General features: G+C 41.5%; 2 protein-coding genes across 2 annotated transcripts in view; both read left to right on the top strand.

Moving 5' to 3' along the window:
* The window catches only part of sptlc2a (serine palmitoyltransferase, long chain base subunit 2a), a 56271-nt gene extending 39573 nt beyond the window's left edge, over positions 1 to 16698 (top strand). The window contains exons 10-12 of the mRNA XM_020487531.2: positions 9730 to 9865; positions 10099 to 10228; positions 14357 to 16698. Of these exons, the coding sequence (XP_020343120.1) occupies positions 9730 to 9865; positions 10099 to 10228; positions 14357 to 14437 (347 nt within the window). The 3' untranslated portion in view covers positions 14438 to 16698. The remainder of the gene's footprint in view (positions 1 to 9729; positions 9866 to 10098; positions 10229 to 14356) is intronic.
* Positions 16699 to 20087: 3389 nt separating this feature from the next.
* The window catches only part of LOC109894795 (isthmin-2-like), a 53581-nt gene continuing 47087 nt past the window's right edge, over positions 20088 to 26581 (top strand). Inside the window, exon 1 of the mRNA XM_031828529.1 lies at positions 20088 to 21013. Coding sequence (XP_031684389.1) covers positions 20879 to 21013 — 135 coding nt within the window. The 5' untranslated portion in view covers positions 20088 to 20878. The remainder of the gene's footprint in view (positions 21014 to 26581) is intronic.

Genomic DNA, 26581 nt, shown 5'->3' with positions numbered 1-26581 from the left:
CAAGTTGTAGAAACATCTCAAGGATGATCAATGGAAACAGGATGCACCTGTGGTCAATTTCAAGTCTCATAGCAAAGAGTCTGAATAGTTATGTAAATAAGGTATTTCTGATTTTTTAAAATTGTTTATACATTTGCAAAAATGTCTAAACAAAGACTCAATCCATTTTAGAATAAGGCTGAAACGTAACAAAATGTGGAGAAAGTCAAGTGGTCTGAATACTTTCCGAATGCACTGTAGACGAGTATCTCTCCAGAATGGCTCAGCTGTCTCCTGCCAATTCTTGCGCATTCATTGTTTCCTTGTGTGAATTGTTTGCCCTTTGATTATTATTTTTTTAATCAATTCCCCATTACGTATGTCACCAGTAGTAAATGTACCGTTAACCCCTGTCATTTGGTTACATTTAATTTATTTGAATGCATGTATTAATTACAGTCATTTACCGTTCTCATTCTCAGAGTGGAAACGTCATTTGCAGAGTAACCATCTATGAAGTTTTGTAAATTTGTTCATTGTCTTTTGTTTGGAGTGCTCCATGTGAACATTGAGCATGGGTCTGGTTTCTCTGTCCTGATAATGCTGAAGGAGTGAGCCTGAGCACACATAGAAGTAAGTACCTGCTGCTCAGCAATGTTGAACTTTTTTTTTTTTTTTTTTTTTTTACATCCATTGTGAATGATAATATATTAAAACTATAGTTTCTCACAGTAAACTGTTGCACATATGAAAATCATAAATGGCACCCAAAACAGTAGAAATGGTAAGATAAATTGTAAGCTTGCCCAAACTTTGAACTTACCCGCAGCCGATGAAGTCTTTAAAGTAATTGTCTCCACGTTTCCATGGTCAGATTTTGCCTATAGGCTACTTTGAACCAAGGTGAGGCATACCTCATGATATGAGGTAAAACATACAGGTTTCAAACAATTAAGTATATTTTCAAAATGCATACTGCCTGCAGCTCACGATGTAAAGTGGTGGGTGACGCGCTGATAGCCTGTTGCCTGCACTTGAATGGTGAATGAGTGGCGTGCTTCAATTACCAGTTGAGAAATAAAAATAGTGGCTATTTTTTGTCGTTCACCAAAACAGTTTGTAACACGCGATTGCATTTAGAATCGTTGCTCAGTGAATGAATGGTCTTCTTAACCAGGGAAAATGCAGAGCGCCAAATTCAAATAAATTACTATAAAAATCTAACTTTCATTAAATCACACATGCAAGATAGCAAATTAAAGCTACACTTGTTGTGAATCCAGCCAACATGTCAGATTTCAAAAAGGCTTTTTGACTAAAACAAACGATGCTATTATCTGAGGATAGCACCTCCGTAACAAAGAGAAAATATTTCAACCCTGCAGGCGAGACACAAAACGCAGAAATAAAAAAGATAATTCATGCCTTACCTTTGACGAGCTTCTTTTGTTGGCATGTGTCCCATAAACATCACAAATGGTCCTTTTGTTCGGTTAATTCCGTCTATATATATCCTAAATTTCCATTTATTTGGCGCGTTTGATCCAGAAAAATACCGGTTCCAACTTGCGCAATGTGACTACAAAATAAAAGTTACCTGTAAACTTTGCCAAAACATTTCAAACTACTTTTGTAATACAACTTTAGTTTTTTTTAACGTAAATAACCGATAAAATTGAAGACTGGATGATCTGTATTCAATACAGGAGGAAAACAAACTGTAGCTAGCTTCCTGGTCACACCTCTATCTAACAGTAGACTACAAGTGACCCTCGTTCTGAACAGGGCTACTTCTTCATTACACAAAGGAATAACCTCAACCAATTTCTAAAGACTGTTGGCATCCAGTGGAAGGGATAGGAACTGCAAGAAGGTCCCTTAGAAATCTGGAATCCCAATGAAAATTCATTGAAAAGAGCGTGACCTAAAAAAGAAATCTGAATGGTTTGTCCTCTAAATAAGTTCTGTTATACTCAGACATGATTCAAACAGTTTTAGAAACTTCAGAGTGTTTTCTATCCAAATCTAATAATATGCATAATTTATCTTCTGGGGATGAGTAGCAGGCAGTTGAATTTGGGCATTTCATCCGGATGTGAAAATACTGCCCCGTCACCAAGAAGTTAAAGCACATGTTTTACTCCAGCTGCAACCAGCTGAGGAGCAGCAGGTGAAATCCCACTCAAATAGTCTGTATGCTCTGCACGTGTAGTTGTTAGATAAATAAGATGCATGACGACTAACAAAAATACAACCAGGCCAATTTCATTTCAATTATGCAAATGTTCCAATCGACCGATAAACATTACGGTCAAATGTATTTCCATCGACTGGTATTTCCATCAATTAACTTTTGCAGTGGGATTTATTTTATTGACGGAAACCATTGTGTGTGTGTGTGTGTGTGCGCATGCACATTCGAGCGTACGTTCAGTGACTGTTTCTGTAACATAGCCTTGCTCAAGGTTGTCCACATCTCACCACATCTTATCTGATACATATATACTCCTGCCAGACAAATACATTGTTCCTGCAGGCAATCCTACCATTACTGCAGCCTCAGGAGGTCGACTACTGATCCTAGATCCTTTCTCCTCCTTTTTTCCACCCTTCATTCACTGTATATAGAGCGCTGCTACAAAGATGTCAAACAACTGTTGAAGGACACATTGGCATACCTGGCTCTTTTCCTCACCTCTCACTTTGATTGACAGAAGATATGACCAAACTTGGCCTTCTTCCCTGCCTTTCCCTGTGTGTCAGAGCTAAGCTGTCCGTACCTGGCCATCCTCCCCATCTCTCCCTTTGAGTGACAGCTGAGCTGTCCATACCTTGCTCTCCTCCCCGCCTTTCCCTTTGATTGACCACTGAACTGACCCATACCTTGAATCTGTCATTGACATCAGTGTATGTTGCAAAATTGTGATGTTGTGGCCACAGTGTTTAGCATAGTGGCGTGCTAATTGGCATTTTTAATGATCGCTGTGTGTGTGAACTGGGTCATGACTGGAAAAGCAATCAAATTGGGGGAGGGGTCAATGTGTGTGTGTGCATGCCTGCATGAGTGTGTGCATTTATATAAAGGTCTGTGTGTGCGTGCGGTATGCACAATGTACATTTTTTCAGTTGGAGGTCGTATATAGGTGGCCGGATATCCTGTGGTTCCCCAGGGGGACCGACACCCTCTAAACTCCCATCAGGGTGGTCCTTCAATGGGCTAGAGGGGGGACGTTTGCCTCCTCCCCCTTGATGTCACCACAGATGCACTCTTAGAGCAGAATCTGAAATAGGGAGGTGTGCGTGTAACTTGACTTTTCACAGAAATGATCATGCTTTGATAAGTGTAGGATTTGCGTGACAATTAGTCTCACATGTATCTCAAGTTAGGATGTGGCAATGTTCGTTCACAGGGCATATGAATGGATGTCACAGATGACCACGTAGTCTCACCACCCGTGTGTCAGCCTCAACGTTCTCCTCTGTTCTCGTGCTCTGTGTTGTTTTTCAGACTGCATCTTGGCTTTTTAGAGGTGATGTTAAAACCATCCATGCTTGGTTCTCACTCAACCTTCCAGTGTCCACAGATAAAACACTGAGAGGAAGTTCATGGGAAAACCATCAAAAGACCTTCAACACGTCTCTCTCCTCTGTGCACCACAGATAATTAATCCTACACTATGTGGGAACGGGGCCTTTTTAAACACACACACACACATATGGTGTGATTTGGTTCTATTCATCCAGTGTAATTTATACAGCGTGCCTAGCCAGGCAGTAGTACAGTAGAGCTATAACCCCTGGAGTTACAGGCCTGTAAAGTGGCCTTTAAATGTGGTGTAAAAACACCCTCTCAGAACTATGGGCCAAACCCAGTCATTCTTCACGGATAGCCCAGGCCTTATCAGGACCACAGACCAGGGCAGTGTTCATTAGGACATGGTGTAGCAGAATAGTTTGAAACAGAAAAAAATCAACAACATGTGTTTCTTATTGTTCCAAAAGCTATGTATTTGTCGAACCTTCAGAATACCCTACAGTTGGACGCATCTGTGCCTTTCGGGTAGTTCATATTGTTGTAGGACCTGTTCACCAACGAAACCACTTTTATAATAGTGTTTTTGTATTGTCCGTGCTCCTGCCTTGATTGAAGCATTAGTTGTCTAACTTTTTAATGTGTAATTTCTGCTGGTCACGCAGGGCTCTCTTGCAAAAGAGACAGTTGTCTCAATGGGACTCGCTGCCTAAATAAAGGTTAAATAGCCATGTGAAGCTACTGTGACCTACAAAACAAGTGGATATGATGTTACTGAAAGAGAGACATGCATCTGTGTTACTAGACCCTCATCATTACAAGAAGCAGAGGTGGAGCCATCACTGCAAAGCACTAGCCAGCAAGCCTCACACCCAGATAGACTAATTATAATAATGTATTCAACTTCTACAGACAATACTATACTTGTGCAAAGCTGCTGTGATGGATCCAAGTTAGCTCCACAGGTGAATAAGATTTGAAGTGAAAAGGCAAGACGTGGTTGAGTTAATGTGTTATTATTCTTCGAAGTGGTTTACAAAGCCGTTGTCACAGGATGATTAGTAAACCGTAATCCTAAAAACATGTTGAAGGGATAAATATTATCTCTGGAGCCCAGGAGAAAGTCTTTGGAACAATCCCTGTTTCCACTCAGGGAAAACTCCCATTCCCTGATATTACGGTTTTCCCGGTGAGTTTGGGAAGTTGGGAGGTCTCCCGTCACGCCTGGGAGCATGTGGGTCTCATCTGGAGTGACTGCCACAGCAGACAGGAAATGGGACGGAGGTGCAGGAAGTGCGACGGATAGAAGGGAAATGGTACTCTAGTGTGTGCCCACCCCCCATCTTCAGTTGGGTACATGTCAGGGAGGCATGTATTTCTGGACAAGGCCAACAATTCCGTGCCTTGATGAACATTGTGCCACTGCTCTACCAAGGACTGAACATGGCCAACAAGCGTGTCTCCTATTTACAGAATCTTTTGTTCAATTCATTTGTTTTGATTCAAAATCTGTCTTCCAGATTCCATCTGAATCCAGTTGGATGATTGAGTGGATTAAGACTGGATGGATCCGGGCTAGAAACAGGTTTTGCATGATATCTGGTTGACATTGAGATGGGCCATACCAACTCCAGCCCATCCATTTCAGAGTGGGGGTGTTGACTTCCCCTGACTCCTGAGAAAGGCGGGGTCCAAAGTTAGTGATGTCAGACGTCCCATTGTCTCTTCAGGACAAAAGACATTAGATTGGAGAAGTTTGGTCTCTGAACGGTCTTGAGTTTAGAAGTGATAAACTCGCTCTCCTTGCCTCGTTCTGTCTCTACCTTGCATTTGTCTTTTACTTTTTATGGTTTAGATACAGGATCTAGAGTCTTCTAAAGCTGTTGATCTTTCCATGGCTGTGTGTAAGTTTCGTGTGTGTGTGAGTGAAAACCCGATTTTGCATGGACATTGCCATATAGAGCTTTCATCCCAGCTTCTTATTCTACTGCTACTCAGAGATGTGTGTGTTAAGTTTTATTAGTTGTATGTACAGGAGTACAGGATACACATGGTATACATCGTCCATCGAAATGCTTACGTGTGTGTGTTCTGACCATCTCTGCTTGTCAGAAGCCCTTGAACTGAAGCTGGTGTAGAAACTTCCAAAGCGCTGTGGGTGTTTTGTACTTATCCCTCCTCCTCCCCCAATTCTCAGATGAGAAGGAAGTGAGGAGGAACTTTCATCTGAAAGGGAAACAGCCCCTACATCTGGAAGCTCTTTCGCCCCTCCACCCCCCTTCCTTCATCTCCCCCCCCCTCCCCATCTTTCACTCCAGATCCCTTTGCCCCGTGTCTGGAAGGAGTTAAGTGTGTATGTGCCCGTGCCACTGCGTACGTGTGTGTGTGTTGTGAAACTAGCTGTTGAAAGGGTACCCTAGAAAGATTTTCTTTGGAGAGCCCTACACCCCATCCCCCTGGAGAGAGAACACTCTGACTGAAGAGCTTGAAGTCAGCGACCACTCCACACACACACACACTGCTCCCCCTGTAAGGCCTTATTGCTTTCAGATGGCCAGCCCTGCTCTGGGTCTTAATACATTTGTTCTCCTCACAGTTTATGTAGCTGATCACAGCTCTGGAGGGGAAAGGCTGGGATCATTAGGGAAATGGCTGGAGAACATGGCAACGAGTATGTGCTTGTGTGAGGGTGAACGTGAGTAAGAGAGAAATTGTTATTTTTCTCCCATTCTCTCTCCCTCTCCTCCTCCCTCTCGCCCCCCCTCTCTCTCCCACTCTCCTCCTTCTCCCTCCACTCCTTTCTCTCGCTTTATTTCTCTCTCTCCCCTCCCTCTATACTCTCTGCCTCAGCAGTGGCAGTAGTCTTGTGTATTGGTGGGCAGTGCCAAGTGTCCCGTATCAGTTGAACACAACACACAGCTCCATTTGGAAGATGAGAGGATAGTGACTCAGAACCAGACCAAGCAGCCTGCTGCCATTTGTTTTCATCAAGGTCATTATCGATTTGGGACAGCCCTAAGTGATTCTCTCTGTCCAGTGTGCAAGTCATCTCTGGCATGCATGGGCTGACTGACCATGATAATACTGTGCTGTCAGTCCTGCGCCGTTGGGTATATACTTTCCCACAGTGTGTGTGAGCAGCCGGAGGAGAGGGAGAGAGAGGGGGATGGAGTCGAAAGGGTGGGAATATGTTTTCAGGAGGGTTGTGTGCAGAGTTATCTATCCAAAACTGAGATGTATGGTTAACCCACTTCTCCAAACAAACATCCAAAAAATGTACATGATTAAATGCAAATCTTAGAATAATCTATTAAAGACTACCAGAACCCACTGGATACTCCAATTACATTGAATGAACTACAGGACAATATACAAACCCTCCAACCCAAAAAGGCCTGTGGTGTTGATGGTATCCTCAATGAAATGATAAAATAAACAGACCACAAATTCCAATTGGCTATACTTAAACTCTTTAACATCATCCTTCACTCTGGCATCTTCCCAAATATTTGGAACCAAGGACTGATCACCCCAATCCACAAACGTGGAGACAAATTTGACCCCAATAACTACCTTGGGATATGCATCAACAGCAACCTTGGAAAAATCCTCTGCATTATCATTAACAGCAGGCTCGTTCATTTCCTCACTGAAAACAATGTACTGAGCAAATGTCAAATTGGCTTTTTACCAAAATACTGTAACGACAGACAACGTATTCACCCTGCACACCCTAATTGACAAACAAACAATACAAAGGAAAAGTCTTCTCATGCTTTTGACTCAATTTGACATTAGGGTCTGCTATACAAATTGATTGAAAGTGGTGTTGGGGGGGGGGGGGGTACGATATTATAAAATACATGTACACAAACAACAAGTGTGTGGTTAAAATGGGCAAAAAAACATTTCTTTCCGCAGGGCCATGGGGTGAGACGAGGCTGCAGCTTAAGCACCACCCTTCAACATATATATCAAGGAATTGGCGAGGGCACTAAAACAGTCTGCAGCACCCAGCCTCACCCTACTAGAATCTGAAGTCAAATGTCTACTGTTTGCTGATGATCGGGTGCTTCTGTCACCAACCAAGGGCCTACAGCAGCACCTAGATCTTCTGCACGTATGCTGTCAGACCTGGGCCCTGACAGTAAATCTCAGTAAGACAAGAAATAATGGTATTCCAAAAACACCCTGCCCTAGAGCACGCACACAAACTATATATACCTCGGCCTAAACATCAGAGCCACAGGTAACTTCCACAAAGCTGTGAACGAGCTGAGAGACAAGGCAAGAAGGGCCTTCTATGCCATTCAAAGGAACATAACATTTGATATACCAATTAGGATCTGGCTAAAAATACTTGAATCAGTTATAGAACCCATTGCCCTTTTATGGTTGTGAGGTCTCACCAACCAAGAATTCACAAAATGGGACAAACACCAAATTAAGAGACTGCTTGCAGAATTCTGCAAAAATATCCTCAGTGTACAACGTAAACACCAAATAATGCATGCAGAGTAGAATTAGGCTGATACCTGCTAATGATCAAAATCCACAAAAGAGCCATTCAATTCTACAACCACCTAAATGGAAGCAATTCCCAAACCTTCCCTAACAAAGCCATCACCTACAGAGAGATGAACCTGGATAAGAGTCCCCTAAGCAAGCTGGTCCTGGGGCTCTGATCACAAATAGACCCCACAGAGACTCAGGACAGCAGCACAATTAGACCCAAACAAATCATGAGAAAACAAAAATATTATTACTTGACACATTGGAAAGAATTAACAAAAAAACAGCAAACTAGAATGCTATTTGGCCCTAAACAGAGAGTACACAGTGGCAGAATACCTGACCACTGTGACTGACCCAAACTTATGGAAAGCTTTGACTATGTACAGACTCAGTGAGCATAGCCTTGCTATTGATAAAGGCCACCGTAGGCAGACCTGGCTCTCAAGAGAAGACAGGCTATGTGCACACTGCCCACAAAATGAGGTGGAAACTGAGCTGCACTTCTTAACCTCTTGCCAAATGTATGACCAAATTAGAGAGACAGATTTCCCTCGGATTACACAGATCCACAAAGAATTCAAAAACAAACCCAATTTGAATAAACTCCCATATCTATTGGGTGAAATACCACAGTGTGCCATCAACCAGTGAGTCACTTGATTTGGCAATGTTAACATATGTTTCTGGGGGGGGGGGGGGGCCCTAATGTTATTATATATTTAATAATCAGCCAATCAAGTCAACTTTCATATATGTTATACACACGTCGAGTCCAATGATCCCCTGTCACGTTCCCACACTTGTCGCTTTCCCTCTTCTCCTCTCGCTCAAGTGATTGCTGCTCCCCCCCGTTTCATCAAAAACGTCAGCATTCCATAAACCAATCCTGACGTGTGTGTGTGTCACTCTCTGTGTAGCTCTCAATTGGGGATGATGTGTTTTGTTCAGCCTGGCACCCCAGGCAGGAATGTGCCAAAGTGACTTGAAGGCGTCACTTAGCGCATCTGGCCAACGGTGGCGGAGGGGCGACTAGCAGGGGGGAATCGTCAGGGAAGGGGAAATTCCTGGGCCCGAGTCCTTAGCATGCGCAGAATATTTGACAAGTGAGAACCGAGGCGTGCAGAAATGCAAGCTGGCCCTCCGAAACGGTTCTGTCCGCCTCATAGCCAATAAAGGAAGAGGCGGAAGTCTGCTCTCCCTCAATATTACCTCGAGGAGCTTGGTGAGAAAGTGTGTTGACCTCCTTTCGAAGGCTGTGTATGTACAAGTTGTAATCAATTGGCTCGTAATGCTTTCAGCCCTTGAAGCACACACAGACCCTTCCACATACACACACATAGGCTTGCGTAGACAGAAAGACAGACAACCTGCATCCCCAATGCTGTGTAGGAATAGATAGAGATCTGCAGTATGTGCCTGGGGCATGAGGGTCTGCCTTGAGCTCTACCAGTCTGATAAAGGCTACAGCCAGATGGTAACAGAGAGACAGATGGGGTTAACATCAGCTGTCTGTCTGGACAGAGGACAAACCACTGTAGAGTGTTACTGTGTCATCTTAGAAAGAGTTTTAACCAACATTGAGTATGTTCAGGCTTTAAGCTACTCATTTTTAAATCCTTCAAAATTCACCCGTGTGTATGTGTGTGTGTGTGTGTGTGTGTGTGTGTGTGTGTGTGTGTGTGTGTGTGTGTGTGTGTGTCCAGGTCGTGATCGCGTGCAGCAGTTGGCAGAGAACACTTTGTATTTCCGTAGGAGACTGACAGAGATGGGCTTTATCATCTACGGAAACAGCGACTCGCCCGTAGTTCCCATGATGCTCTACATGCCGGCCAAGATAGGGTGAGTTAGCCCTGGCATCCACAGTTTAATCTATGAATATGAGAGGTTGCCTTTCCCCAGCCCCATTCCTCAACTTTATAGTAAACCAGGTGGCTCGAATGCAGTTTTGTTTTTCAAATTAGGCTCAAAACTTTAAATACATATTTGGTTGGGCACCTACTCACAAACTACTCCTCTAAAGTTGTTGTTCGATGCCCTCTCTTGCTTTCTCTCTCGCTCTCTCTTTCTCTCAGGGCGTTTGGTAGAGAGATGCTGAAGAGGAACATCGGGGTGGTGGTGGTGGGCTTTCCAGCCACACCCATCATTGAGTCCAGAGCACGATTCTGTATCTCTGCCGCTCACACCAAAGACATGCTCGACACGGTAACTATCCCCCCATGCTTGGCACAAAATGGCTACCTTTTTCACACCAAAGACATAAAGAGCGTACACTTATGGTCCTGTGTCCTTCCGTTCTTTCTTCCATTCTATAGCTTCCACTTCCTAGTGCAGCGTTTCCCAAACTTGGGTACAGTTTTGAAAATTGAAAAAATGGGGTGGATAGAGAAAATAAAACTTACCTTGGTAGGTTACCCCCCCATCCCCCTTAGTGGTGGGTGTATGTAAGTGTGACCTCCCCTCCCCTCATTGCTGGCATTAGATCTAACAGCCTCTCTTAATCTCTCTCTCCCCCAGGACTCCCCATTTAACTGAAAAGCACACTCCCTCTGCCTCCACCTCTTTTTTTATCCTCTTTTAACTACTTCTCTCTTTCACAAAGGCCTGTACCCCCTCTCTCCTCCCTCTCCTCCCCCTAGAACCCAAACCGCCCTTTGATGTGACGTTATCTGTTTTCACATTGAGTCTAGGGCTGGGCGGTATACCGTATTTTATGATATACCGGTATTGATGCAGGGACCGGTTTAGGTTTTTACTTAACCTTCTCTGTACCCGTATTTGAATGTTTGGTTTGTTAAATGCGATACGCCATGTGTAATGTCAATTTTTTATAGTTTACTTCGCTACTTGAGTCATCTCTCTCCGCTCTTTCTCTCCGTGCCACTTTCCACACAAAACGAGCCACGCCCTCTGTAACTCAAGGAGCACAATTGATGTTCCTCAACCATGAGACACTTGCGTTCAGTCTGCTTGGTCAATGCAGCACATGCAACAATGTTGACAACAACAATGCTGTTTTCACTTTGCTTCTTATTATAAATCCACTAGCGTTCTTTAATGACACTATTCATTTGTGTTTCTCACATCAGCAAACAGCTAGTTTGTCTTTTCTTAGCAAGTTGCCCTAAATCTTGTGAGATGCTAATTGTTAGCTGCTAATGCTAAAATGTACTGCTTAAGAGCAAACATAGCTAGCTAATACAGCCTGATACAGTGATGGTGTAGACTTAAATCAGCATGTTGTTTGTGCAACAGTATCTTCTAAATCAAAGAGGAATATGCAAAGCAAGAATATGTTAGCTACATGAAGTAGCTAAGGGAAAACATGCAATGTAGCCAACGCTTATATGGTCCCCTTGGAAACACTTATTAACACTAGTTCCTACCCTGTCACAATAACTTCTCCCTGGCATTTTAATTCATTGTCATCTCAAACAACACTGTATTCAAAGTGCCCACTATTATATTCTAACTATGGAATTAGAATAGTCATTCTATTTCCATGATTCCAACAGTTTTGCTTTAATTCGCAAATCAAATCGCAATTGCAACATTTCGTTAAAAATAAGTCCTAGATTATTTGCCCACATCATGCAGTCCTACGTGGCAGTGTGGAAATTCTCAATTGAGCAGTGGTGTAAAGTACTTAAGTAAAAATACTTTCAAGTACTACTTAAGTCGTTTTCTTTGGTATCTGTACTTTACAATTTTAATTTTTTACAACTTTTACATTCCTAAAGAATGTAAAATACCGTGATATAGTATTTTGGCCATATCGCCCAGCCCTAATTGAGTCACACATTTTTACATTTTCTTCCTCAAGTTCTTATTTACGTTTTGTATTTCATCATAGTTGTAACTAGACTCGTGCTTATATAAAGCTCAGTCAGTGGTTTTGGGAGAGATAAAAAGTTGACTAGAGTGGGATTTACCTCAGGAAGTGATTTGAATTTAAAATTAAAAAAATGGAGAAGGAAAAAAAAAAGCTTTTTTTATTGAGAATTCACAGGAAAAAAAGTGTTTTGTTGAATTGGAATATCAGTTTATCTCCTGAATTTACTTCTTTCAATTCATATAGACTCCAACCCTGGTGGAGGGAGTGATGGAGTAAGGGCTTCCACTTGCCCATAATGCTCTCTGATACGCTCTTGCCATCCACAGCAGCTCCAATGAATCTGTCTTTCTTTCTACTTTCTTCCTATCTCACGCACTCCTTCTCTCCCATACATTTTCCATCACCCCTTTTTTCACATAAAGCAGTGCTTTCCTTGTCTGTTTTTCTCTCACACTCTCTCTCTCTCTTCCCCTCTTGCTCTGGCCCTTTCTCTCTCTTTCATATATCTACAGTTGAAGTCGGAAGTTTGCATACATAGCCAATAGTAGTAGAGAGAATTATTTATTTCAGCTTTTATTTCCCAGTGGGTCAGAAGTTTACATACACTCAATTAGTATTTGGTAGCATTTCCTTTCAATTCTTTAACTTGGGTCAAACATTTCGGGTAGCCTTCCACAAGCTTCCCACAATAAGTTGGGTAATCCTGACAGAGCTGGTGTAACTGAGTCAGGTTTGTAGGCCTCCTTGCTCGCACACGCTTTTTCAGTTCTGCCCACACATTTTCTATAGGATTGAGGTCAGAACTTTGTGATGGCCACTCCAGTACCTTGACTTTGTTGACCTTAAGCCATTTTGCCACAACTTTGGAAGTATGCTTGGGGTCATTGTCCATTTGGAAGACCCATTTGCGACCAAGCTTTAACTTCCTGACTGATGTCTTGAGATGTTGCATCAATATGTCCACATAATTTTCCTTTCTCATGAAGCCATCTTTTTTGTGAAGTGCACCAGTCCCTCCTGCAGCAAAACTGCAACATGATGTTGCCACTCCCTTGCTTCACGGTTGGGATGCTGTTCTTTGGTTTGCAAGCATCCCCCTTTTTCCTCCAAACATTACGATGGTTATTATGGCCAAACAGTTATATTTTCATTTCTCCAAAAAGTACCATCTTTGTCCCCATGTGCAATTGCAAACTGTAGTGTGGATTTTTATGGCAGTTTTGGAGCAGTGGCTTCTGCCTTGCTGTTCGGCCTTTCGGGTTATGTCGATATAGGACTCGTTTTACTGTGGATATAGATACTTTTGTACCCGTTTCCTCCAGCATCTTCACAAGGTCCTTTTCTGTTGTTCTGGGATTGATTTGCACTTTTCGCATCAAAGTACGTTCACCTCTAAGAGACAGAATGCGTCTCCTTCCTGAGCAGTATGACGGCTGCGTGATCCCATGGTGTTTATACTTGCGTACTATTGTTTGTACAGATGAAGGTGGAACCTTCCGGCATTTGGAAATTGCTCCCAAGGATGGACCAGACTTGTGGAGGTCATTTTTCTGAGGTCTTGCCTGATTTCTTTTGATTTTCCCATGATGTCAAGCAAAAGAGGCACTGAGTTTGAAGTTAGGCCTTGAAATACATCCACAGGTACACCTCCAATTGACTCTAATTATGTCAATTAGCCTATCAGAAGCTTCTAAAGCCATTACATAATTTTCTGGAAGCTTTTTATAATCTCAGTCAACTAAGTGTATGTAAACTTCTGACCCACTGGAATTGTGATACAGTGAATAAGTGAAATAATCTGACAATCTGTCATGTACAAAGTAGATGTCCTAACCGACTTGCCAAAACTATAGTTTGTCAACAAGATATTTATGGAGTTGTTAGTTAATGACTCCAACCTAAGTGTATGTAAACCTCTGACTTCAACTGTATCTGCTGTCTGCTAGCCATTATTTGGTGTCACATTGATTTGTGTATCACCTCTTCCCTCTCTTCTTCTCTTACATCACTGTGCCTCTTTAGTGCCTGGCCAATAGTGAGATTCTGCAATTATGGGTCTTGATGTGATAGTCATGTTGTAGATGAGTGAGTTGTGTGAGAGATCCCCATGCTAGCTCTGCTCTCTCAAGTCCCAGTCTTCCCCCATCATAGATCCTACTGTACCATGTGTTAGTGATCTGGGAGGGCTTGCATCACTCTCAACTGACTAACATCAAATGGTAGCTTCAGACAGCTGTAGTCAGCCTGTGTTAGACGTAGACGTGAGTTTTGGCGTAAGTGTGTCTTCTATCGGTATACATGTAAAGCAAGACGGTGTGTGTTTGTTTTTTGTCAGGCTCTGAGTGTGATCAGAAATGTTTGTCTCTGCAGGCATGATGTGTGTGTGATCATTAGTGTGTTGTGTGTTCGCGTTAGAGTGATCATTGACGTGCGTGTATGTGTGTCTTCAGATCTGTGTGATAATGTAACATTTATGGTGTGTGTGTCTCTATGGTTAGGCCCTGAGTGTGATCAGTGAGGTAGGAGACCTGCTGCAGGTCAAGTACTCCAGACACGAGAGACTGCCCTCTCTGGACTGAGTCGTCAACCATAGCATCTACGACCAGATACAAGACTGAACTGGACCACAGTGGTCTAGACCGGATCGGACCAGATTGGACTGGCAGTCTTCCACACCCAGAACCAAAATGTGCTCGCCTTGATGTCACAGAACCACTTTATTCATCTAACACAAGGTTTTAACTTTCACACGCCTGCCTTATTTTACCAGCAAACTCACTGCATCATGGCGAAGAAGAAGAAGAAACAAATTTGGAAAACATTTTATTTTTTCAAACGATTATTTCTTACCTCTGTTTTGTCTTAAATAATGAAATGTTGGGTCTGCATCTTAATTTGTGGCATTTTGTTTCTGAAGGATTAGTAGACTGAGGACAGCTTATGTGTGCTTGTAGCTGCTTTATGTCATGCCTATGTCATGTCATCTCTGACTGTGTGTGTTTGGGAGAAACGATGTGATTTGGAAAGACCAACCTAAATGTAGCTTACGAAGCTTTCGGAAGTATTTCAACATTTTGGAGGAGAGATGGGGAGTTGAAGAAAAACAACAACAAGAATAATCAAAACAAATAAACAAAAACTGATTTCTAAAGGTCATAAAACACACTGAGTTTCTGTTAGAAGATTCCCTTAGGTACAGATCTAGAACCAGCTTACCCTCCACAAAACCTATCCTTACCCATTGGGGTTGAAATGTGTAACTGACCTTTGCCCCTTGACACTGTGCTATGTTATCCTACTCTACTCAGTGATGGTATTGCTATGAAGTACAGTTTAGGAGTGCTTTGAGATGCATGTTTGGTGTAACCGACTCCTGGAGCTAAACTTTGCTAACTTGCAGCCAGGAACCGTGTCTTACTTGAATCTCTAACTATGTTCTCTTTCCAAAGTATTTATGATTTTTATTTACAGATGACTATATCTCATAACAGGTCAGAGTGAGAGACGTTGTACCAAGGCCTTTACTTTCAGATGAGCTATGAGCACATCACTCCTCCTCGCTCGTATCCACTAGCCCTTGGTTCCAGGCTGTTTCAGCTGTAGCTCCTAACCACAGATCTAGGATCAGATTATTCTATCCCGATCCTAACGTTATCATTAGGGTGATGAACAACTATATGACCCAGTATCGGTGGTTTGGGGGAAAACTCCACCCACTCCAGTAGAAAAAGTCTGGTATCCAGGGAAATGGATCTATCAGATGGGGGGGGGGGGGGGGGGGGGCAGCAGACTTAGTCAAGACAGACATAGTCTTAACCAAATGTGTGTGACAGAGAGAGTTGTTTAATATACAGATTTATTTATTCATTGTTTCCATGTTTTTTTTTTCTTCTCAATTTGGAAAAAATGTAACATTTGATCACTGGCAGCTCTGAAGCCATGTCCTGCATGCACATACCTTTACACCTCTCTGACTGATCACATGCCCTCAGTGCAATCACTACTGATGTGTATTTTATCGTTTGGCACACCTTAGCGCTGCATGCACAGTATGACGTAGTCACTGACGCTGCTAGTACACCATGAAACAAGGTGCTCAACTGTACACACTACCTACATACAACACTCCTTCCTGTGGCTTTGTTTTTAAATACAACCTGAACTCATTCCAGAATTACTGATTTTATTGTATGAAATTGATATCTCTTTGAAGACAAGGACATGTTCTGTTTGTGTAAAAAAATATATATATATATTTCTTTGAGAGTTTATTAATATAAGTGACCTGCAAAGAGCTGGAGGAGAGACATTTAAGATCATTGAAAATATTGAATATAGAGAACTAAATAGATTTTCATTCATTTTTATTACTGTACAAAGAACTCTCACAATGACAAATGATTTGACTCATTCAGCTAGCTATTTTTTTTGTTTCCTCAAAGGCAAAAAGTTAGAAATAAATCTGCACTGGATGTGTGTAAAAATGTATTTTGTATATTTCTATTTTTCTTGTTTGCACAAAGAGAAATACAACATGATACTGATGAGGTGTCAAAGTCTTAACGTCAAACTTCTTAAGATTTAAACACTGTCCTTATGCCTCATCTGTGGATGACCTGTCTCTTGGGTGAGATACAGGGTGTGAGTGGCCATTCAACTGCTTTAAAAAAAAAAATACATGTATGTGTTCTAACATAACTTGGATGTGCTACAAATAGTGCATAATAATAGCTGTAATTTTTTTGGATCAAAGAAAAATGCAGTGTTTGCTACATATCAGTGGATGACCTATTTGTACCTGTTTCACTCATGTTATGGACATTAAAATAATGTAACAACGTTTTTGTGTTTTTATTACAAATCAAATGTTATTGACTATTTACACATCAGGGCCTGTATTACGAAAGCGTCTCAGAGTAGAAGTGCTGATCGTGGACCAGACCCCACCTCTTATTCATTATGATTTAAAATGCAAAAAGATCCTAGATCAGCACTCTTGAGTCGGTTTGTGAATGAGGCCAGATGACAAATTTTCTTCACGCGTTCCTTTTAATTTTGCTTTAGCTACAGTGCCTTCAGAAAGTATTCATAACCCTTGACTTATACCTAATTTTCTTGTGTTACAGCCTGAATTCAAATTGGATTAAATAGATTTGTTTCTCTCACCCAGCTACAACCAATACACCATTATGACAAAGTGGAAACATATTTTTGAAATTTGTACAAATTTATTGAAAATGAAAAACAAGTATTCACACCCCTGAGCCAATACTTTTTAAAAGCGCCTTTGGCATTGATTACAGCTGTGAGTCTTTCTGGGTTAGTCTCTAAGAGCTGAGGCTCCCGAGTGGCGCAGCGCTCTAAGGCACTGGATCTCAGTGCTAGAGGTGTCATTACAGACCCTGGTTCGATTTCAGGCTTTATCACAACTGGCCGTGATTGGGAGTCCTATTGGGCGGCACACAATTGGCCCAGCGTGTCACGCCTTGGTCTTAGTGTTTTGTGTTTTCGTTATATATTTTGGTCAGGCCAGGGTGTGACATGGGTTTACGTGTTGTGTTTCGCATTGGGGTTTTATAGGATTGGGATTGCTATGATTAGGGCTGTGTCTAGTTAGGTTTGGGCTGCCTGAGGCGGTTCTCGATCAGAGTCAGGTGTTTCTTGTTGTCTCTGATGGGGAACCGTATTTAGGTAGCCTGAGTTTCGCTTGGTATTTCGTGGGTGATTGTTCCTGTCTCTGTGTAGTTTCACCAGATAGGCTGTATTTAGGTTTCACGTTCCGTTTGTTGTTTTTGTATTTATAAGTTATTTCATGTATCGACGTTTTCTTCATTAAAGATCATGAGTAACCACCACGCTGCATTTCAGTCCGACTCTCTCTCAACAAACGAAGAACGCCGTTACACAGCGTCGTCCGGGTGAGGGTTTGGCCGAGGTAGGCCGTCATTGTACATAAGAATTTGTTCTTAATTGACTTGCCTAGTTAAATAAAATTAATTAAAAGAGATTCTGACACCTGGATTGTGCAACGTTTTTCCATTATTATTCTCAAAATTCTTCATTGTCAATTGGTTGTTGATCATTGCTAGACAACCATTTTCAGGTCTTGACATAGATTTTCAAGTAGATTTCAAAACTGTCTCGGCCTCTCCGGAACATTCACTGTCTTCTTGGTAAGCAACTCCTGTGTAGATTCGGCCTTGTGTTTTAGGTTATTGTCCTTTTGAAAGGTGAATTCATCTCCCAGTGTCTGGTGGAACCAGGTTTTCCTCTAGGATATTGCCTGTGCTTAGATCCATTACATTTATTTTTATCCTGGAAAAACTCCCCAGTCCTCAACAATTACAAGCATACCCATAACATGATGCAGCCACCACTATGCTTGAAAATATGGATAGTGGTGCTCAGTAATGTGTTGTATTGGTTTGGCCCAAAATTCAACACTTTGTATTCAGGACATAAAGTTAATTTCTTTGCTACTTTCTTAGCAGTATTACTTTAGTGCCTTGTTGCAAACAGAATGCATGTTTTGGAATATTTTTTATTATGTACAGGTTTCTTTTCGCTCTGTCAATTAGGTTAGTATTGTGGAATAACTACAATGTTGTTGATCCATCCTCAGTTTTCTCCTGTAACTGTTTTAAAGTCACCTTTGGCCTCATGAAGACCCTGAGCGGTTTCCTTCCTCTCCGGCAACTGAGCTAGGAAGGACACCTGTTTCTTTGTAGTAACTGGGTTTATTGATGCACCATCGAAAGTGTAGTTAATAACTTCATGCTCAAAGGGATATTAAATGTCTGCTTTTTTATTTTTATCCATTTACCAATAGGTGCCCTCTTTGTGAGGCATTGGAAAGCGTCCCTGGAAAATCCCTGCTCGACTGAGGGACCTTCCAGATAATTGTATGTGTGGGGTACAGAGATGAGAGAGTCATGTTAAACACTATTATGGCACACAGAGTGAGTCCATGTGACTTATGTGACTTAAGTAAATTTTTACTCCTGAACTTATTTAGGCTTGCCATAACAAAGAGTTTGAATACTTAAGACATTTCAGCTTATTATTTTGTATTAAATTTGTAAAATAAATAAAACAATTCCACTTTGACATTATTGGGGTTTGTGTGTAGGTCAGGTTTGTGAATACTTTCTGAATGCACTGTATGGAATTGAACAGAGTGGTGCAGAAAAGAAACGAGCTAAGATCAAATTTGTAATAGGTGTTGAGAGCTGTTAACAGGATCACTTTGAATACTGTCTCTCTGTTTCCAGCACATCTTATACCTTGAGCTGAACAACAGCTCCTTCATCACTTGCTCTCTTAAAACACCACCTTTTTCTTAGCAAGACAGCCTGACGGAAGTCCTAGATAACACGCAGAATCTCTCACTAACTCACTCTCATGCTCGCTCTCGGTCACACACAGTATACTCCTGAAGAAGTGGGAGATTTCCAGATAATGTTACCCTTCTCGTGTGTCATAATTCAGAGCTGGTTCATCGGTTATCAAAGGGAGAGTTCGGTCTGAGGGCTAACATAAAATCAGGTGTGGTTTTAATTCAACATGTTTATCACCGAATAAACTCATACTGGAAATCGATGGAAATCATGCCATGTCTTTGTCTTGTGTCTTTCGCTATCTCTGATTCCCTCTGTGGAGAGAAGTTAATCAGTTCTCCCTCTTTAGTTCACAAGGTCACCCCCGTTATCAGCTTCACTTCATATGTGTCTTCAGTCTGGGAGAAAACCCAACACTCTAGTCCCTGGCTTCTGCAACCTTTGGAGTCAAAACGGGGAATTCTGACACATGGACAAGATGATAGCGAGATAAATGGGAACTCTGTGGGGAAAGTCATTTAATTAAGCTCATCCCCGAACAAAGAAAATGAATTACTCCATATTAATTTGCATTATTAAACCACACGCCCCTCTAATCCAACGGGGAGTGTCTAAACTTCAGATTTATTCAAAAGGGAGAATTCTCTGTTTAGCCACCATCTTCGGCCTTATGCTTCCTCTCTTTCATAAAGTTATCCTTTCATTTTGCTCATATTTAAAATCACCCCCTTCACAAACCTTCATTCATTTCGGTCTCTCATTCATTCCATGATTTCGCTCTTTTATTGTGCGCTCTTTCCTAAGACCCTCCCTCGGAACGTCACCCGTAAAGGGGAGATGCGGATCGAGCCCTCAGCCAATGAGGCCACTATACTACGAGTGGTGTCTGCGAAGGTGACTGGACCTGAACAGATGGTGACAGAGAGAGAGAAGCAGCGACGAATGTAGATGACAAACGATTATTCTCAAGCAGTCATAGAAGAGGTTCCTTACAACAGGCACAGCAGAGCGCATGCGAGCATATTTGAGTTAGCAGCATTTAAGGTTAGAGAAAGTTACTTATTAAAATTCGGGATAAACTCAAATCCATTTATTTCAAAGGAGTATACTATAAGGGTGTAATAGCAGGACCGAAGAAGCGTGTACGGAAAGCGAGCAAGTAAGGAGACGAAGCGTCTGGACAGTGTAAAGTCAAGGGAGGATAGGTAGGCAACATAGTTACCAGCCGATAGCCTGATCTAGTTCTGAACGGTTTTGTTACAAGACTAACTAAGACTGGATATTGGCGGGAGAAGAGCCAACGGGAATTAATGATCACAGTGCAAAATATTTTAAGTAACCTTTGAGCGTCAACGTTGGAAGTTACCTAATGGCGCATTTGGGGAGCAAAGAGCACAGATGAGACGCATCAAATTGGTTCAAAATTCAGCTCCAGCTCTGAAAGCTGAGTTCACGTTCAAACAACATTGGATTAAGAATCGTATATCGGAAAGTCTTACATATTGATTTCGGATTTATAGTGATTATATTTAGGCTATGGATCAGAGGCGAGGGTTCTGAAAACGTGTCCAGCACGCCGAGCGGCTTCTAAATATCTGCTGTTGCTTTCCACACCGACCACAGCATCGCAACACCAGCAAACACCGACGAAACCAACAGCTGTTGTCCCAACTTGGAAAAGACATGCAAAAGATGCACAGGAAGGTTAACCTGCTGTGGGTAGTCTTCTTGACGATGACTCAGGTGTCAATAAAGAGCTTCCCCACCAACAGTCACAAAAGTGCAGTCCCTCAGGACAGAAGCACTGCGACCACGGAGGTAAAAGCCTACTAACTTTTATTTTCTACTCACAGTTAGGGGGATAGGCCATTTGCTAATTTTCACTCAATGTCATATGATTGGGAAATATGTTTCACTCTGCTGAAACTTGACAGAGCGCATTTATGAATTGATGCGTAATGTTACATTTAACACCTGGCTGAACGTAACATGTATGTTGTCCGAAATTACAACATTATTGTTTAGGAATTGGCATCATGAAATTAATCTATTTGGTTAAACTCTTTATTCTGAAAGCTCAATGGGCCAGAGACAGTGAGCAACAATGGCCGTGGTCCAAAGCTGGGGAGGGCAATAGGCACCAGATCATGTGAAACGTTTGATTGTCTCCCCTTAATCCCCTTAACATGTGTAGACAATCTAAAAAAACATTAAATAATGTACAACAGGCAGTCCTTAGGCTGAGAGGAGTAGAGAGCCCTCTTTGGCTGGAGAGGAAATGGTCCTTTTCCAGTTGTGATGACACTCATACCTGATAACACCTCAAATATCCCCCTCAGGTATCATTGGAGCATCTGGCAGTTCATGTCTGTCAGTGTGTATGTATGCTATACTGCATAGACTTTCTACAGCTTATCATGATGGGCTGTATTTAAATCTTAATAAAGATGAAGACATTGCCCTTTCACATGGCTATAATACAGTAATGACCCAGTTACTAGTCATCATTTTCCAGGGTTCAGGTCAGAGGTAAAGGGTCAGATATCAGAAGTCTCAAAGGGTTATTAAGCAAATGTAGCCTCAGGCTTATACCCTTTCTGATAAAATATTAATGGAGAACTCTCCCTCTATCAGTCTGTCTGTCTGTCGACTCCATCACACGAATACAACAAATCTGCCCGTGATCTTACCCTGTTCTTACAAGGTACCACCTTCATACTTACTGGGTAGGTAAAATTAAGTGGTGTCTGTTTCCACATATATACAATAGAGTTACTTGTGAGCTACAATTACATTGGACGACTCCATCCCATCCCATCCATGACCTGAACAACAGCAAATCTGTCTGATCTTAACCTGTTGTTACATGGTACCACCAACTTCAGACTTACAGATTCGGTACTGTAGGATGTAAGAGGGCTGTAAAATGAAGTGGTGTCTATTACCACATAGATACAATGTAGTTATTTGTGCAGTACCACCACATTGGATGACTCCATTCCATGAAGACAAAAGCAAATCTGTCCGTGATCTTACAAGTACCACCTTCACACTTACAGCATAGATACGAGGTAAGAGGGCTGTAAAATGACGCTGTTGCTAATTCCACGTTAATACAATATACTTTCAAGTTTACTCCAGTACGATATAACAAAGTGATTTTTCACAATATAGACAAGCAAGCAATTCAGAGCAAAGTTAATTTAATGAAAATCAACCAAACAAACCTAAGTAGAAACACATTTGTTTTCACAATCATATCAAATTGCTAGCTAGCTTAACAACAAAAGTAATTGCATACATTTCTATGTGAATGTGAAAATAATTTTAACATTAGCTACATACAAGTTGTATCTACAGTACATGACATGAATATAAAGCATACAAATATGATTGAATATAATCACTGCATACAGAATTTATTATACAAGAGACAAAATTCACAAATTATACAGCACAATGGCAGAGTCATTTTTATTAAAATTGTACCTTTATTTAACTAGGCAAGTCAGTTAAGAACAAATTCTTATTTTCAATGACGGCCTAGGAACAGTGGTTTAACTGCCTGTTCAGGGGCAGAACGACAGATTTGTACCTTGTCAGCTCAGGGGTTTGAACTTGCAACGACTAGTCCAACGCTCTAACCACTAGGCTACCCTGCCGCCACTCTAGACTCATGTCTAGAGTGCAAAACTAATAATGACTCAATAGAGAACGCTAAAGTCCAGAAGTTGTGGGCGGAACTAGAAAGTTGGCTGTCAGAAGTATTACAATGTAAACATACTTTATTCCGCCTGTCTGTGTATTTCAAGACATGGCATATTGGGGTGTAGTGAGATACCCTATCTCGAAAAAACGTATACTAAAAAAGTGGAAATAAAACAATCAAATAATACAATGGAAAAATCTAAAGGTTTATTTTTGAAATATTTAGTGGGCTACAGAGAGAAACTAAATGTTGCAGTTTCAGGCCATGTGGCGGAAAGTGATGTGGGTGCTGGATATGGGGGTGTGTGCTAGTCGTTTCGGGTAGGTGTGATGTAGTTGTTGTTTGTATGATGTTGTCATTTGCACCACTGGAGAGCCCCATTCAGGCACCCGAGTAGCACAGCGGTCTAAGGCATTGCAAGAGGTGACACTACAGTCCTTGGTTTGAATCCAGGCTGAATCACATCCGGCCGTGATTGAGAGTCCCATAGGGCGGCGCACAGTTGGCCCAGCATCGTCCGGGTTAGGCCGTCATTATGAATAAGAAGTTCAATAAAATAAAACATTTGTATGTGTATGTTTTGTATAAAATATAAAATAAATCTTACCCCCCCCCCCCCAAAAAAAAAGAATGACTGCATACATTCTAACCACAAGCTAACAGAGAATATTGCTAGCCCAAGCAAATTGACTTGCAGGATTAGCTAGAAGTGGCACAAAATAACTGTAAACAGAGTATACACAAACTAAGCATCTTTGCAATGTTCTCACAAGCATATTGCCTCGTAAGAAAACAATATCTTAACACTCAAAAGAGATACATAGATTCTGTACAACATGTAGCTAAATTACTTCCCAAGCGGGAGCTAGCATTCTAACACACAATGTAATATAGAATAGAATGTAGAATGTAGAATAAACATACAAAAAATGTAATTTCAACATTAAACACTGCTTGCGAAAGCAAGTCTTTAACTGCATTTTCACAATATTACCCACAGACAAATCTTTCCAAAGCGCAGTAAGGAATCAATTATTTATATTTACACTTGATGACTTATAGGGGGCAGTGTTTTGAAGCCACCACGCCTCCATCTTGGCACCCCCCCCCACCGTACCCCCAAAATATTTTGGAAGCTATAGAAATGCATTTATGAATGGCTATATTTGTTATTGACGTGTTTATTCTATTACGTAAACCTTATTACATACTTTTAAATTATATTATGTGAGCTAAACATAAAAATGAAATGATATTAAAACATTTTCCATGAGTTCTAATGCTATTTTCCTCACTACAACAGAAAAAAGAATTGTCCTTGAAACTAGGACTGCTTCATCCGGGGAGTGCCAATAGGCGACCGGTGGCTTCAAAGCATCTCATTGGCCAATACATAGTATCCGAAATTCAGGGTTTATATACATTATTTGAAGGAACGTGATGTGAAGTGTCACTTCAGCAACCTGTGTCCAGGGACGGCATGCCGTAAAACGCTGTGTATGATATTAATTCAGTATTTTTTGCAGTTTTGCATAGTGCATGTTATAGGATGCAACATTATAACTACATTGGGAAAAACTACAGTATATATTTTTTGACACTTTTCTACTATGACACGAGGCACTTTTATTTTCAAATATGTGACCTGGAAGTGACTCAATGTTACTAGTAGCTACTTTTCAATCTCACCCACAATATTCAAACTTGCCACTGTCTATTTGCCTGGCTACCCAGACTCCTTGCTCCGTTGTAACCTAACGTAGCAGGTGTAAAAGAAATGCCTGAAACTAGATCCCCTATATACTAGTCTTGATGAGAAGAAGAAAAACTGTAGGGGGAGGTTCTCTTCTACACCATTCAACCAAGCCAGTAAATGTAGAGGAGGAGTTAAGATGGAGTGTCTCCTTCTTAGTGTCCAGAATTGGAAGTCGTGTCACAGGCTATTTTTCAATTTCCCCTGAAAACCGGAATGTCTGGTTGTTGGGGACTCAGCAGGGGCTAGCTCCGTCCAATTGCTACACCACACCCACAGACGTTAGTTTCTTCTCTGCAATGAGTACCTCCCGTAAACACATTCGGAGCCATCTGATTGTTGCCAGAGCCCAACACATCGGCGGTTTGAAAATGTCTTCTTGGCTTTGATACTCTGATTGGTTCGAGGCGATCCAATGGCTGAAGACTTTGTTTTGTACAACGCTCCTCATCATCACACACAAGTTCCATGATGGCAGAGAGGAAGAAGAAAAGGGAGGCCCAACTTGGCAGAAAATCTGTCTCCCTCCAGCAGGTAGCGCTTTTTCGTTGTTTCACCCAGCAAGCAAGGAGTTTTTGTGTGGACTCCAATGAGAGAGTGTCGTTTGGTCAACAAAAAAACGTATACCTTATTTGCTACACAAGGTTTATTTGATCTAATAGAAGTCCCGTATGCTTAAGTTGTTACGAGTGTACTGAGTGACATCCCAGCAACTTTGCGAAACCCCCCCCCCCGCTTCATATTGGAGTTACCTCGGGATAGCTAAGGGTTCTTCAGCTGTCCCCATAGGGGAAGCCTTTTTGATTACAGGTAAATCCTTTTGTGTTCCATGTATAACCCTCTGTAGAAAGGGTTCTAAATGGAAGCCAAACGTGTTCTACCTGGAAGCAAAAAGGGTTCTCGTATGGGGACAGGCGAAGAACCATTTCAGTTAGTTAGTTCTAGATAGAAAAAAATGTGCAAAGAGTTTATGCATATCCATGGTATGAAGCTATTAGCATAGCATCTCTCTCCAGAGTTGACATCAACAACACTCATCGAATATTCAAAAAAGGATTACAACAATTTATACACCAATCCAAAGAAAGGATAGCAGGGAGCTAGACTTCCCGCTGTTCCGCTCTGTGGACAACGACTCCCATTGTTAGGGCAGAGAGACATGTAACTTGTCAGTATATCCACAATCTTTGATGATGGCAGTCTCAGACTAAAGTACAGTGGGGCAAAAAAGTATTTAGTCAGCCACCAATTGTGCAAGTTCTCCCACTTAAAAAGATGAGAGAGTAATTTTCATACATTCAACTATGGCAGACAAAATGAGAAAAGAAATTCCAGAAAATCACATTGTAGGATTTTTAATGAATTTATTTGCAAATTATGGTGGAAAATAAGTATTTGGTCACCTACAAACAAGCAAGATTTCTGGCTCTCACAGACCTATACCTTCTTCTTTAAGAGGCTCCTCTGTCCTCCACTCGTTACCTGTATTAATGGCACCTGTTTGAACTTGTTATCAGTATAAAAGACACCTGTCCACAACCTCAAACAGTCACACTCCAAACTCCACTATGGCCACTGTCTAACTGGCTAGCTTTAGGATATTTACTACCCCATACCAGTGACAAACTTGGATATGTTATCGACATATCTAGCTCACTTATTTTGCCTGCTAGAAAGAAACAGACACAAATTTATTCAGAAACAGAGGAAGAGGATAGCTAGCTATAGCAAGCTAACGTTAGCTGATGCCTCTTTAACAAGAAGCAACTGTGACATTGATTACTTTCCCATTTAACAAAATCCACAACCACCCCTCCATAGAAAGCGTGTCTCCAGGACTTCTCAATGACCCCAGATCTGCAATCAGATCCATGACCAAAGTGTCACATTTCAATTTAGCCTGCAGGCAGACTCTATAGAAAAC

The sequence above is a fragment of the Oncorhynchus kisutch genome, linkage group LG7 (genome assembly GCF_002021735.2).
Source record: "Oncorhynchus kisutch isolate 150728-3 linkage group LG7, Okis_V2, whole genome shotgun sequence".
Classification (NCBI taxonomy): domain Eukaryota; kingdom Metazoa; phylum Chordata; class Actinopteri; order Salmoniformes; family Salmonidae; genus Oncorhynchus; species Oncorhynchus kisutch.
This window is presented reverse-complemented; position numbering and strand designations above follow the sequence as displayed.